Here is a 13,576-nt window from a genome sequence, read left to right as displayed (position 1 = left end):
CTATTATATAATAATGCATGTGCATGTTCAGCTGCACACAGAGCTCTACGGCTCTGTACAAACGTGCAGCCAAGGCACAGTGCCCTGGTAGCTGCGCCTGGATTTGTGTTCACATGTGTCCATACGCAGCCAGCCATGAACACACGTGTGTGCGTGTGTGGCTAGCGATGTGTATGGACACATGTGCCTATATATGTGTATTTATGGATATGGCTGTACAGCTGTGTGTCTGTGTGTCTGTACATCTGTGTCTGTGTGTCTGTGAGCACACACGCAGATGCCCCAGGGCCCCCCCGGGGGTGGGTGGATGTGTGTGGAGCCGCCCTGGGGTGTGGCAGCCCCGGCAGCGCCTTTAAAAGCAGGACTGAGCTGGGGCGATCTTGGAGAGAGACACCCACTGAGACCCACCCGGACATCCACCAGGGCACCCTGCTGAGCCTCAGAACCCACAGGTGAGTCTCACAGGGCTCTGGTACTGTCTGCAGGTGATGTGAGGACTGGCTGGGAGAGAGAGAGAAGAAAACCTGAGGAGCAGGTGGGAGGGACAAAGCTACTCAGAGACCCACTAAGAGGAACAGAGGGGGTCTGGGGCCTGGCCATGCCCTGGGGATGAAAACCCAGCTCCGCAGCTGTTTGAGTTCAAGGAGGAGCTGGATGATGCTCTTAGCCATGTGCTTTGGTTTTCAGCATCCTTGCACAGAGCAAGGAGTGGGACTTGATCCTTATGGATCACTCTGCCTTAACTCTGATTCTAGGGGAGTTGGGGACCAGCCAGGAGAGAAGGATGGAGAACACTTGGGGAAAAGGTGGGACAAATAGAGAGGACTTGGGGACCCAAAGGGGGGGACAGAGGAGACTGTGAACTGGCCATGGCCTGGGGCTGAGTGCCCAGGTCACCCTCCCCACAGGCTGAGCACGTCCCAGTTCGGGGGCTGCAGCTCCCCCACCTCCCCACCCCTGCTCAGTCTCTCCACAGCCATGAAGGTGCCGCTGTGCCTCGGTCTCATCCTCGCCCTGGCAGTGGCCGCCTGCCTGTGCCTGCCCCGGCCAGCAGCAGATGCACCAGGTGCCGTGGGGAACCCCCACCAGCACCCCCCCAGCCTGGTCCGGCGGGACTGGCCCGAGTACCTGTCCCAGGAGCAGCAGCACCGCTTGTCCCAGTTCCTGCCCCACATCCTCACAGGTACTGGGAGCTCAGGGTGGGCAACCCTCAGGGGACACAGCCTGGCCCCTGTCCCAGCTCTAACTGCTGCCTTTGCCCTGGCAGAGCTGAACGAGCACAAGGCCTTTATGCATGAGGACGAGGGGATGGAGGCTTTGCACGACCACTACTACCCCGACTGGATGGACTTTGGCCGCCGCAGTGTTGAGGATGAGGCTGGTGCTGTGTAGCTGCTGGGCTGGACTGGCCCTGCAGAGCACTGACACACTCAGTGCATGTCCTTTCCCACAATAAAACTCTGGCACTATGGCCTCTGCTCTCCTGGCTGTGCTGGGGAGAGCCTGGGAGGGTGGGCAGAGGGGATTTGCCCCCAGCCCCAGAGGGACACGCAGGGGAGACACTGAACTGCACCCGGCAGCAAACACAGAACGTGGCAGCAGACACAGCACACACGAGCTACTCTGTGAATTCACATTTATTTGCCAGGGGATGGGGCACAGCTTAGAGGGAGGGACACATCTGGGGGGAGCAACAGATGCACCCCCAGAAACATCCCAAGCTGTGGGTGCTGCTACTATTGCTATTCAGTGGGCAGGAAAGAGTTAAACCACCATTCCCGTTAAAAGCCAGTCCGGTCCAGGTGCTGGCCAGGGGCCCAGCCCAGGGTGCAGGAGTCTCCTCCTGGCCCCAGCGAGTTGCCCCAGGACACACCAGGGCCCAGACTGAGCATCACCCTTCTCTGCAGCATCTGGACAGCCCCAAATGGGCCAGGCTGCCCCTCGCTCCACAGACAGGCTCAGCAGAAGCAGGAACAGTTTTTATTGCCAGGAACTGGCTCCTGTGAAGGGTCCATAGCCCCCAGCATGGACAGGGTCAGCCAGCACCCCCTGTGCCCGCCATACATGGGAAGCAGTGCCAGGTTCTGTCCTTGCAGCCAGGGCAAAGCCCCCCATGCTGGTGCCAGGAGTGCTGATGGACCTGGGGCAGCACGAGGAGCTGAGGCTGAAGCTTGTCCTGTCTCTGTTTCCCCATGGATGGGTGAGGAAGAGGATGTGTCTCACCCTGAGCCTGGGGGCTCTGCTGCAGTGTCACTTCTGGGTGTCCCAGGCCCCTCTGGCCACCACCTTGTCCAGCCCCAGGCGCTGCAACTTCTCCACCAGGTTCGAGCTGAAGATGCTGCTCCTGGGTCGGGGTCCATCCTGACCCCTGGGCACAGGGGAGGGCTGTGGCTCAGAATGCTGGGAGTGGAGTGAGGGGGCCCACCATGATCCAGTCCGCGGTGCCAAGTGGAAATCTCGCCCCAGCGAGAGCCTGAAGAGTCCCATGGGAGTGCTCGGGGGTCCAGGGCCAAGCGCCAGTGTGGGGGGAGTCTGTTCTGGTGAGGGGCTGCTGAGGCTCAGCCCCTCAAAGGGCCCACAAGAAGGCATGATGGCATGATACAGACTGGAGGGGAAGAGAGAGCAGAAACGGGGATCAGCTGGGGGCCCTGTCCTGAGGGATACTGCTGAAGGGGCCAGGCAGGGTTGTGGGCAGAGCAGGAGCCCCTGTCCTCCTTCACCTAAAGAGCCTTGGGCTGTCGGAGACCCCCGTGCTGCAAACTGCTCAAGTCCCCCCCAAAGCTCACAGAGGAGTGCTGGGGGCTGCTCCTCGGCAGCCAGGAGATTGGGACACAGTCACTGCTCCACAAAAAATTTCCAGACACCAGGGTTTTGTCAAGCAGTGAACTCCAGCTTGAACCAACTCCCAACGAACCCTGTGGGGGCTCATCAGGGCTAATTACTGGTGCTCATTAAGGAAGGGACAGCCCCAACACCCGGCTGGGAAAAGTTCCTGGCTGCTGCCCAAGCGTGGAGGGAGGCAAGCTGTGTTGGTTTCCTGGAGTGCCAGGAGCACTCGCTGCTCCTTGCCCGGGGGTGCTGCTCCCCTGGGCGAGCCCACCACCCAAGGAAGGCCCTCCATCCATCAGGGCGCTGCAGTGCAGAGGAGAGGGGCCAGTCGCAGCCCCCAGCGGGGTGCCAGCCCCGGGCACACAGCCAGATTTGGGGATATTTCTAGTGCTGGCATCTCTCAGAGTATCAGGGGCTGCAGGTGGCCCCCGGCCTGCCACTCCCTCGAGCTGCAGGGAGCCAGGCATAGGGGAGGAGGAGAGAGCTCGGGGGGCACAGCGGGGCCGGGGCAGGCAGCGCAGGTGGCCGGGGTGTCACCTGCCTTACCTGGGTGTCACCTTGGTGATCGCAGTGGTGGGGTGGAGGATGTGGCAGGTGGTGATGGTGAAGGTAGACGGGGTCTGGGGGAGGTTGTTAACAGAGAGGAACACTGGAAGGGACAGGAGACAAGGGGTCAATGGGAGGGGGGCAGGACACAGGTGGAAGGCACGGCAGAGAAGCAGGCAGGACGGCCAAAGCTGGGCTAGAAGCTCCGTGCACGGGGCACAGCTCCAGCAGCAGCTGTGTCTGATGCCTGCTCAGAGCGGGCAGCCAGCACAGCTGGGACCAGGAGATGCGGTCTGTCCCAGACCAGCCCCTTCCAGGCAGCCGGGGGGCAGCAGGGGCTCGCCGCGGTGATGGCGAGGGCTCATCCCCCCGGGGCAGCGGCTCGAGAATGGCCCTTGCGCGGCTGCAGGCGGAGCATCCCCGTGGGGACAGGTGGGTGGCGGGGATAGGCTGCTGCAAGAAGGGAGAGCACGGGGGGAGGCCAGGAGCAGCCTAGACAGGACAGGGGCATCCCGGGGACTGCGTCCCCTCCGTCCCCTCACCCCGCGCTCACCCCTGGGGCGCTCCTTGGCTTTGGCGGGTGTTGAGGTAGGGAGCAGCTGGAAGGAGCTGGTGTCCACATCATCCTCCTCCAGGTCATTGAGACTGTACACCTCCTCCAGGTCTATGTCCAGCTGCCTGAAGTCTTTGGTGAGCACCCCGGGACGGGGCACCAGGATCCCACCCAGGTTGGGCTGTGCCAGCTGCTGCCAGTGATGGAGTGTCACAGAGCCTGGGGGGGACGCAGAAGGGGGAAACTCAGGTGGGGGTGTTGGACCCTCAGAGCACCTGTAGCTCTGCGTCCCCTCTGCCCCTCACCTTCCAGTGGCTTCACAATCTGCAGTTTGTCGGGTAAGTAGGTGAGGGAGCCGAGGGAGAAGCTGGAGGCAGCAGTGAGCTCCGAGCCCCCCGAGTAGCTGGTCCCAGTGGAGACGACGCTGCCCTCGGGGGTGAGGAAGCCACTGGAGCTCGCCCCATCTCTCAGCCGCCAGAGCTTGCGTTCCCGTTCGGCCTCGAAGAAGGAGCGCTCCTCGGAGACGTGGCTCTGCTGCCGCACCGACAGCCGCTGCACCGCCGCCTCCAGGTCCTGCTGGCCCGGGGCTGCCCGGGAGTCCTCGCCGGCCCCCTCGGCCCTGCTGGCGGCCACAGCGTTAGGGTGCCCGGAGCTGCAGTCCTACACTGCACCTCAGGCTGTGCCCGGCCAGACCCTGCCCTCCCTGCCCGAGGCTGTTCCCTGCTCCGCTGTGAGCAGCAGGTCACCGGCAGCCCAGCTCCTGTGCAGGAGCAGCCGCTGTCCCACCCGGCCCCATCTCCCCCCACCCCAACACTCACTGGGCGTCCTCCGAGCCGGGGCAGCCAGTGTGGGGAGTGCTGGCCCCCCCAGAGTGGGCAGCGGACACCTGCTTGGAGCCTGGAACGTGGTGGGGAGACTCAGAGCAAGACCGGGCTTTGGCTGCCTGGTTCACGGCCTTCACCGTCTCGAAGACGCGCTGGTAGCTCCTGTGGGAGGGAAGCAGGTCAGGATGGGCCGGACCTCGCCCCACGGCACAGCCCGAGCCACCGACGGCAGCGCTCACTTGTAGTCTGAGGAGGAGCTGTCTGTCCTCTTCCTCATCATCCCCTTGATCTCGGCTGCCAGCGAGTCCTGGGGATGGGGGGTAGGCTGTGTCAGTAGAGAGGAGAGCGGGGACTCCCACCCGGCCGCCCGGCCCCCCGCGCTCACCACGGGCAGGAGACTGGCCGCGCTATAGCGGCTGACGGTGCTGTTGGGCAGGCTGCGGCTCCGCAGGCTCTTCACCTCCTCCTGGGCCTCCTGCAGCATCCCGCCGCACTCCGCGTACTTCTCCTGCAGATCCCGCAGCTGCGAGGACACGGGCACAGCTGGAGCACGGCCCCGGGGGCAGCGGGGCAGGATCCCCCACCAGGCCGGGCGCTCGCGGCTTTCCCCGGGCTCACCTCCATCCGGAGCTGCTGCTGCACCTCCTTGGCCGCGGTCAGGTGCTGCTGGAGCTCCTCCACCTCGGAGCCGTACTGCGGGCGGGAGCGGCCAGGTCAGGGAGCGGCCAGGTCAGGGTGCTGCGCCCACACCCCCCTCCCTCCGGCAAGGGCAGGGGACCCTCACCGTGCGACACTTCTGCTGCAGGTCCGCGACCTGCGCCAGGAGCTGCGTGATCTCCTCCTGCTGCCGGGCCTCGTTCTCCGCCTTGTGCGCCAGCTCCTCCGACAGGTGAACGACCTGCTGGCTCGCTTCGGCTGCGGGAGGGCCGGGGTCTGTCACCGCAGGGGCACAGTCCCCAGCCCCAGCCCACGCAGCTGGGCAGTGCCTGCTGGGCAGTGCCTGCAGACCCCTGAGCCCTACGTACAAAACTGCTCCACGCAGTCAAACATCAGCTGCTGCTCCTGGTCCTCATACTGACAGGTCTCTGTGGCGATGTTGGTGGCCTGGGGGAGACGGTTGGGGGGGTTGAGTATGACAGCCAGGACCTCCTGTCTCCCTGAGGGGGCAGCTCGGGTCCCCCCATAGAGAGCAGGGCATAGGTGGGCACTGAAGGGCATCCTCCAGCTGGCTCTGCTCACCTCCATACGGAGCTTCTGGTTCTCCTCCTCCAGGCACTTGAGTTTCTGCTGCAAGGTGTCGTACTGGAAGTACTGCTGCAAGGACAGCGAGGACTCGTGCCTGCGCAGCCTGGGGACAGCGGGGATGGCCTGAGCACCCGCAGTGCAGGTGGGATGGGGCTGCCCCCTCACACCCTGCCCACTCCCCGAGCTCCCAGGCATCTGCAGTGACCTAATTCTGTGGGGTTGGACCCATGGCCACCAAGGGAGGGAAGAGAGTGTGGCCAGTGCTACCCTAGGGATGGTGATGGCTCCTGCCCAACCCACAGGGGCAGTTCTGCCCCAAGTGAGTGGCAGGACAGGGACTCCCACTCACGGTGTGGAGGTGGTGGTGGTGGGCTCGCTCTCCTCCGTTGTGGTGGTGTAGAAGTGGAGAAGGTCATCCCGCATGGAGACCTCATGGCGCAGCTGCGCAATCTGGAGAGACAAAGTGCTTCAGGACACGGCCCGGGGCCCACCGCTGCCCCCAGGGGCCCACAGCTGGGGCCCACTGCCCACACCTGTGCCCAGGAGGTCCTGCCCAGTTACCTCCTCTTTGGCCAATTCCAGCTGCTCCTCCAGGAGCTCATTGCGTTCAGTCAGGCTCCGGTTCTGCTTCAACAGGGACTGCCCAATGCGTGCTGCTAACTCCAGGTCCCGCTCTTTCTGCAAGGGGCAGGTCTGCCTCAGCTGGGATTCATCCCTTCCCCAGTCCTCACCTACCCCCGTGTCGCCAGGGTCCCACCAGCCCTCATACAGGTAGGATCTCCAACGTACCTCATCCAGCAGGTTGGTGACGGCGTCAATATCGTGGTAGGTCTTCGTGATCCTGACCACCCGCTCAGCACACAGGACTGGGGGAGAGGGCCAGAAGGTGAACCCCCACACTGTGGGAACACTGACCCGGGGGCTCAGCACTGTCCCCCAAGGTTGCCCCAGGCTGGTCTCTAAAAAAGACCTTTTGTCTGCTGGGTGGCACCTCACGCAGTGCCAGGCAGAGGCAGGCAGGGATCCCCACAGCTGTGACAGCATCATGGGAAACAGGGGACACACACCTGCCCCCAACCCTGCCTGCACCTTGGGGTGGCGAGAAAAATGCTGGGCCCCCTCACTGACCCCATGACCTCAGCACAGACACAGTGCCAGCCCCACTGCAGGACTCACAGACAGAGAGGGGGGACGGGGAAGGGCAGCAGCAGAGACAGGATCAGAGGTGACATCTCCAGCAGAAAGCAGGCTGGAGCTCCAGTATAAATAGCTGTGGGTGGCACCGTGCCGACCCGGGCTCACAGGCGGCGTCCCCTCCAATCTGTCCCCAGCCCCCTCCCCCAGATCCCCCCCTGCCCTAGTTTCTCTCTGGGGGAGGGGATGCTGCAGCCCGCACCCACCCGATGCCCCTCCAGCTGCACTACACAACAACCCCCACAGAGGCAGCTGCGGACAGGACGCTGCGGGGACGGGCAGCTGCCCACCTCGCAACACCACAGCGTCAGCCGGGCCCCAGCTACAGCTCTGCCTCCCCGCGCTGCTCTCTGGGTCTCTGGCAGGGAGAGGAGGTGCAAGCATAGAGACGTCGGTCCCCCGGTACGGATCCTGCCAACTGCGGCCGCAGGCGCTGCCAGGCGGCTCCGGGCACGCACCCAGACGGCGGCGCTGGAGCCGTGCGGTCGGAGGGAGCCGGGAGCAGGCGCAAAGCCCCGAGCCCTGCCCGCACCCCAGACCCTGCTCACAGCCCGGGACCTGCCTGTACTCCGCACCCTGCCCACAGCACACACCGCTCCCGATGCCCTTTCTGATGCTCTGCTGCGCCGAGGGTGTGTGCCTCAGTTTCCCCTGGCGGAGCAGCGCTGGCTTGCCCTCAGGGCCCCCACCCGCGTAGCCAGGCACAGCCACCCCCGAGTCGTGCGGACGAAGTGGGTTAACGGGGAAGCTCAGCCACACAAATCCCATTAGGCCTCCCCAGCTGGGGTTGTGTAATGGTGAGTGTGTTGTCATGGCAATGCCCCCACTCGCCACCCCGGTCCCGTCCAGTTCTCACTGCCCCGGGTGCTGCCCCACGCCCCAGAGGGCACGTACCCCAAACACGTCCGTGGGAAGAAGGGCCAACCCCAGCCCCAGCCTCACCCCCCTCTCTGCACCCCGACAGGACCCGCTCCCCGCGGGGGTCCCCAACTGCACCTCGTCAGGCCCCTGAGCCATTAATTGGAAATAATTAGAGCATGAGCATCGTTACGGTTGGAGCGAGCGGCTGGCCCTGGGAGACGGGGGCTGCAGCGCTGGCAAACATGTAAACATCCATCTCCGGGCCCGATCCGGCGGGATGCGGGAGGGGAGGACCCCATTCCCACGGGAGGAGGGACGACCTTCCCCACGGGCACACGCAGACCCGGCAGGGCCCCTCTCCCCGCCGCCCCCAGCATGGGGAACAGGTCCCCTTAGGGTCGGGGTGACCCTGGGGGTCCCCGAGGGACCGTGCGGCGGCAACGCCAGGCCAGAGGGTGGCGAGGGACACCGGGATTGAGGGAACGCACAGGTGGGGCGCAGACGGCACCTCCCGAGGGAAGACCCCGGCCCTGACCGCTCCGGACCAGCCCCGGCCCCGGGGAGACCCCTGCCCTCGCCGCTCCAGACCGACCCCGGGGAAAGCCCAGCCTTGCTGCAGCCGCATCCCCATCCCCGGGGCGGGACCACCCGGGCCGCCCTCACCTTCCTCCAGCTCCCGGGCGATGGGGTCCGCGCCGCCGCCGCGCTCCGCGTTCCCGTTCAACTCATCGTATGCGGTGGGGCTGCTCCAGATCTCCATCGTGCCGAGCCCACCGCAGCCGCGCAGCCCGCTGTGCCCACCCTGCCGTGCCCAGCCCAGCCCCGCCACGCTGAGCGGAGCCGCCGCGGCCGCTCCCGCCCCTATTTATAGGATCGCCCCGTCCCCGCGCACCTGCCCGGCGCATCCCCCGGCGGCGGGGCCGGGGCTGGGGCCGGGCCGGGGGCGGGGCCGGACGGGAGCAGAACGGGGGCGATGCGGGGGTCGGGGGGTGCCAGAGGCTGCCCGGGAGTGCCCATTCGCCCCGTTTTTCCGGGCCTCCCCGGGGACACGATCCCCATAAGGCACCCTAGGACCGGGCTCCTTGTTAAAGAACCCGTCAGGACAATCCTGCTCAGCCCTGGGGGTTGGTGCAGGCATCCCACCTCTTGTCCCAACTCAGAGCCCGGGGAGTCTGAGCACACAGGCCCCCACGGGTGGTGATGACTGCTGAGGGGACACTGGGGGTCCCTGAGCAACAACTCAGCAGTGTTGATGCTATGGGTCATACACAGACAGCAGCTTCTGCCCCTTGGGAAGGACTGGGAGAGGTTTTGGGCCCTTCATGCAAAGCCATGACCGTGCAGGGCTGGGGTCCCCAGAGGGGTCAGAGTACATTTTTCTGGCCACCCCTGCTCTGCCACCTCAGGGCTGGACCCCCCATCATCACCAGCATCACAAACCCTGCACCTTCAGTGCCCATTGCAGTGCTGGGACCTGCCGGGGGCTTTTCCATCCCACTCCAGCCTCCCCATACACCAACCCTGCATCCAAGCATGGGCTGGCATGAGGCTGGCCCCCTCCGTGCCCCACCCAGGATGCCCCACACTCCCTGGCTGGCACCCTCCCATCCCCACAACTACACTGGTGCAGAAGCAGCACAGAAGCAGGAAAACTGAATAAATCATGGTGTGCTGAATTATGGAGGAGCTGGCAGGCACGTAGCACAGGCCGCGTGGGCGTGATGCTGGAAATGCCAACGTGCTCTGTCCTCGTCACCTGCCCCAATGTCCTTCCTTGTCAGCACCCAAACAATCAGTGAATGGATGCAGCCTGAAGCTGCCCCTCGCACTGCACACCTTTGCCTGCTTGACTCCTACCCACTGGGATCCTGACCCCAAGTACATCCTGCTGTAACCACCAGTCTCCTCTGGAGTGAGGACTGGAGCAGGTACCCTCTGTCCCAGCCTCTCCCTCCTCCTCAGACTGGTGTTTCCCTTGGTAAGGTCTGGGACACAGCCAGCACCACCAACTGGGCACCCACCCTCCAGGGACCCCAAGGACTCAAGCACGCGTCTCAGCATGGACAGGCTGGAGCTGCTTCTCCCTAATCCCCTGTCCCAGGATTTGCTCCTCTGGGCAGGTTCCCTGTGCCTGTGCAAGCAGATTACAGGGGGCTATTTCTGACGGCAGCTTAAAGGTTTGAGTAAAGGAATGACGCCATGGGCCCCCCTCCACACCAGCACATGCCAGTGGCACTGGAGGCGTGGGTATCTGTGACTTGCAGAAGTCTGGGACTGAGAACCACTGGCCCCATGGAGCAGGGCTGGGGTGCTGGGGTGCTGCATGCTCCCTACCCTATGGCACAGAGACGGGGTTTGGGGCTCAGTCCCTTGTGCTGTCACTGCAGGGGGCAGTGCTGATGGTGGGGTGTGCACCTCACCACCTGCTGAACAGAGAGGGGAGCAGCCAGAAGGGGAAGGCTGCAAGCACAGGCAAGGCATGGTGAGGGTTTACCCGCAGCCCAGCCTGGCGTGAGCAGGTGGAGGCCTCAGCCCCATCTGTCTCCCACTGCCCCACATCCATCCCCCAGCCCCTTGCTCTAATCCTGCCCCTGCCACACGCAGGCCAGAGGCAGAAACAAAGCAGAGATAATCCGTCTGTGCCCCCCGCTGAACCCTGACCTCGCACCAGGAATGGGCCACGTCACAGTGCCGTGGGCATTGCCCCTGCCTGGCCATGGGGGCTGCAGGGATCTTCCCCTGGGATCCCCACAGCTCTGGGGGCTTCACTGGCAGCAGGGCCCTGAGCTCCACTCCAGGCTGACACGTTTGGGGGAGCAGCCGCCCTGGGATTCACTGGCACACCTTCTGCCAGCCCCACCAGTGTCCCACCCCTGTGAGCTACGGCACAGGAGAGCAGGGACATACCGGGGGTCCCAGGAAAACAGGGGGCTCTCTCCCAGCATCCGGCTTGGCTCAGCAGAAGCTGCTCCCAGAATTAGCCCGGGATGTTCTGGGTGAGGAAATCCAGCCCATCAATCTCATTAGCGGTGATTAGCTCCCAGGCTGTCCACCCCGTCACCACCTCGAGCAGACACTGCGCCCGTGCCCACCACCCCCCACAACCCCACCGCCCACGGACACTCACGGAAATACTGCAGGGTCTCCTCTATCTGCTGGGGTGTGAGGGGGGCTACGGGCTGCGGGGGGCTGAGGGGGGCTCGCAGCCAGTCGCCGTGGTCGTAGCCAAACACGGTGTCAGCCCGCAGCGTGTAGCGAGGCAGCTGCTCGCCCAGCAGGCTGATGAGCTCCACCTCGGGGACATCCTCACTGCACAGCTCTGAGGACAGAGGGACACGGTGTCAGCCCAAGGTGGGGGGCATATGGGGAGAGTGGGCTGCACAGGGGGCTGTGACAGGTGAGTACCTCCTGCACCCCTCAGCCCACTCTGTCCCCAAGGAGTTTGGGGCTGGTGCCACCAGCTGGGTCTGTCCCCAGAGCTGCTAGTGTAGGGATTAGGGGGTCCCCCGCAGGGTGGCACTCGGGGACCCTTCCCCAGCTCTGTCCTGCTCCCCCCTCACCGCCCCGCTGTCTGCGGGCAGGGTCCTGCTGCCATCTCCTGGCCACGCTCTGCCCGGCCGAGCGGCGCTGGGGACAGCGGGGGTGGGATGAGGCGTACGGTGAAGGATGCTGGGACAATGGTTCATCTCCGGCCACAAAATGGGGACAGGATGAAGGAACAGCCCAAAGTAGACCCAGCTCCTCACGCCCCTCACTCCAGTTCGCCCAGGGGACCCACTGGCACCCTCAGCTCTACCCACCAGTGATGGTCGCAGCATCGCGGTGTGTGCCCGTCTCTGACCAGTGGGACACTGGGTTGGTGTGGGGACAGACGGTGACAGGTGAGTCCTGGCTGGGCTGGAGGTGGCAGGTGGGTGGGCTCTGGCTGGGAAGGGTCTCTCGTGGGACCGGAGTGTCCAGTTTGGCTGGAGTTACATGGGGGCCTGGCTGCCATGGGGAGAGGCACCGTCTGCCCTGGATCCCTGGAGTGGCACTGGCAGGCAGCGGAGTCCCTTCTCCAGTCCCTGCCTGGGGGGAAGGAGCTGTTCAGGTGATGCTCCAGGGACCAGGGACACGTCCTGAACCCCCATATCCCTCAGCATCCTGCCAGAAGGACAAACAACCTCCTGGAGGCAACACCTGCCAGCCCAGGGGCTGGACGGCATAGGCAGGGCCCAGGTGTCCCCTGCTCCCTGCCGATGAGGAGAGGAGAGCTGTGGAAACAGACTCCAGCTCAGTTCCAACCCTGAAAATGGGGCAGGTTTGGCAGAGGCAAGGGGTCAGCGTACCTGCTCTGCGGTGGCTGCTACGTGACGTGGAGGGCTCAGCACCAAAGCAGCGCCAGGGCCGGACAGGACCGGACAGGACAGGACAGGACCCGCTTCCCCCACGGGGTCCCTGCTGGGTCACTGCCTGTGGAGCGAACAGGGAAGGTGCTGTCGAGCTGCCCGGCAGTGGGCAGACATGGCAGCAGTGCCAGGGAGAGCCCCGGGGAGCTCCACCTCGAAGAGCAAAGTCCATCTGTGAGCCTCCACCCTGTCAGCACCAGGATGCAGAGCAGAGACCTGCTGTGCAGGGCAGGGCTGGGCTGGGCTGGGCTGGGCTGGGCAGCATCTGCGGCTGCCCCATCTGAACCATAAACACATCATGAGACGGGCCATAAATCCAGCATATCCCTGCTCTCCAGACACCTCCAATGGCTCCGGCTCGGGCTGCAGCCACTGCTGGCACTGCTGCCCCTCTGCCCTGCAGGGCAGGATCCTCTGCGCAAGCCCCCTGCCCTATGTCCACCCCTGTTCCCACCTCCACCATTGTGGGGCTGTGGCACAAACACCCCCTCGTTCCCAGCTGCAGGCTCATGTCAGGGCACTGGTGCCCTCTCTCTGCACTTGCTCAGGGTCGCTGCCACATGCACAGTGCCCCGACCAGGCCACCCCGCTCCCCCCTAGCACACAGGGATGGCACGAGACAACATGCAGACCCTAAAGCACACCCACAGCCTTCCCCAATCCTCAGCCCCATGGCACCGGGACCACCAGACCTCGGGGCCCAGTCCTACGCCCAAACAGCTCCCCAAGCCCTCAGACCCTCCTCCCCGGAGAAGGAAAGGGACCCACCGTGTGGAGGTGCCGCGCTGCCGCTGGCTCAGGGGAGGGAGCCCGGCCGGTGAGTCAGCTCAGCCGGGGCTGCCAGGGCCCTGCGTCTGCTTTTGGCCCAGCTCCTGCTCGTACGTTCACTCTCCCCGGGGGAGCCTTGTTCAGACACGTGCCGAGCAGCTCTCATCTCCCGCTGCTGCCATCGCCCCCCGCTCCCACTGACCCCGGACCCCACTGTCCCCCCTCCACCAGCGTTCGGCTGCCGATGACCCGGGGACCTGCCCCATGGGAGCTGGGCGAGAGCAGGACGGTGGTCCAGGGCACCGGTGGGACCCGGGCCAGGAGGAGCAGGGGCCCGGCTCAGGCCGCCCCAGGTACCTGTTCAGACT

At 64.9% G+C, this 13,576-nt stretch overlaps 2 protein-coding genes across 4 annotated transcripts; one reads left to right on the top strand and one right to left on the bottom strand.

The window, feature by feature from the left end:
• Positions 1-401: 401 nt before the first annotated feature.
• Positions 402-1,631, top strand: LOC136301941 (gastrin/cholecystokinin-like peptide). Its single transcript, XM_066205197.1, has 3 exons — positions 402-452; positions 966-1,183; positions 1,268-1,631. The coding sequence occupies exons 2-3, from the start codon at positions 979-981 to the stop codon at positions 1,390-1,392; spliced, it is 330 nt and encodes a 109-aa protein (XP_066061294.1). The 5' UTR covers positions 402-452; positions 966-978; the 3' UTR covers positions 1,393-1,631.
• Positions 1,632-1,757: 126 nt separating this feature from the next.
• HAP1 (huntingtin associated protein 1) lies at positions 1,758-8,867 on the bottom strand. Of its 3 annotated transcripts, none has more exons than XM_066205194.1 (15): positions 8,716-8,867; positions 6,787-6,863; positions 6,559-6,675; positions 6,347-6,447; positions 5,992-6,100; positions 5,778-5,856; positions 5,537-5,667; positions 5,371-5,445; positions 5,138-5,275; positions 4,992-5,059; positions 4,747-4,914; positions 4,234-4,550; positions 3,929-4,147; positions 3,376-3,478; positions 1,758-2,605 (listed from the first exon to the last, which is right to left on the bottom strand). In XM_066205194.1, exons 1-15 carry the CDS (start codon positions 8,810-8,812, stop codon positions 2,251-2,253), a joined length of 2,154 nt encoding a protein of 717 aa, XP_066061291.1. In that variant the 5' UTR covers positions 8,813-8,867; the 3' UTR covers positions 1,758-2,250. The 3 variants fall into 3 exon arrangements, with proteins under 3 accessions (XP_066061291.1, XP_066061292.1, XP_066061293.1); XM_066205195.1 differs by having other exon boundaries at positions 4,234-4,547; XM_066205196.1 differs by lacking the exon at positions 3,376-3,478 and having other exon boundaries at positions 2,471-2,605.
• Between the last annotated feature and the right edge of the window lie 4,709 nt (positions 8,868-13,576).

Source organism: Chamaea fasciata, unplaced genomic scaffold (assembly GCF_029207755.1).
Source record: "Chamaea fasciata isolate MVZ Bird 193981 ecotype frontalis unplaced genomic scaffold, bChaFas1.0.hap1 SCAF_27, whole genome shotgun sequence".
In the NCBI taxonomy this organism is placed as follows: Eukaryota; Metazoa; Chordata; class Aves; order Passeriformes; family Sylviidae; genus Chamaea; species Chamaea fasciata.
The sequence above is the reverse complement of the archived record's forward strand: the minus strand, read 5'-3'. Positions and strand labels throughout refer to the sequence as shown.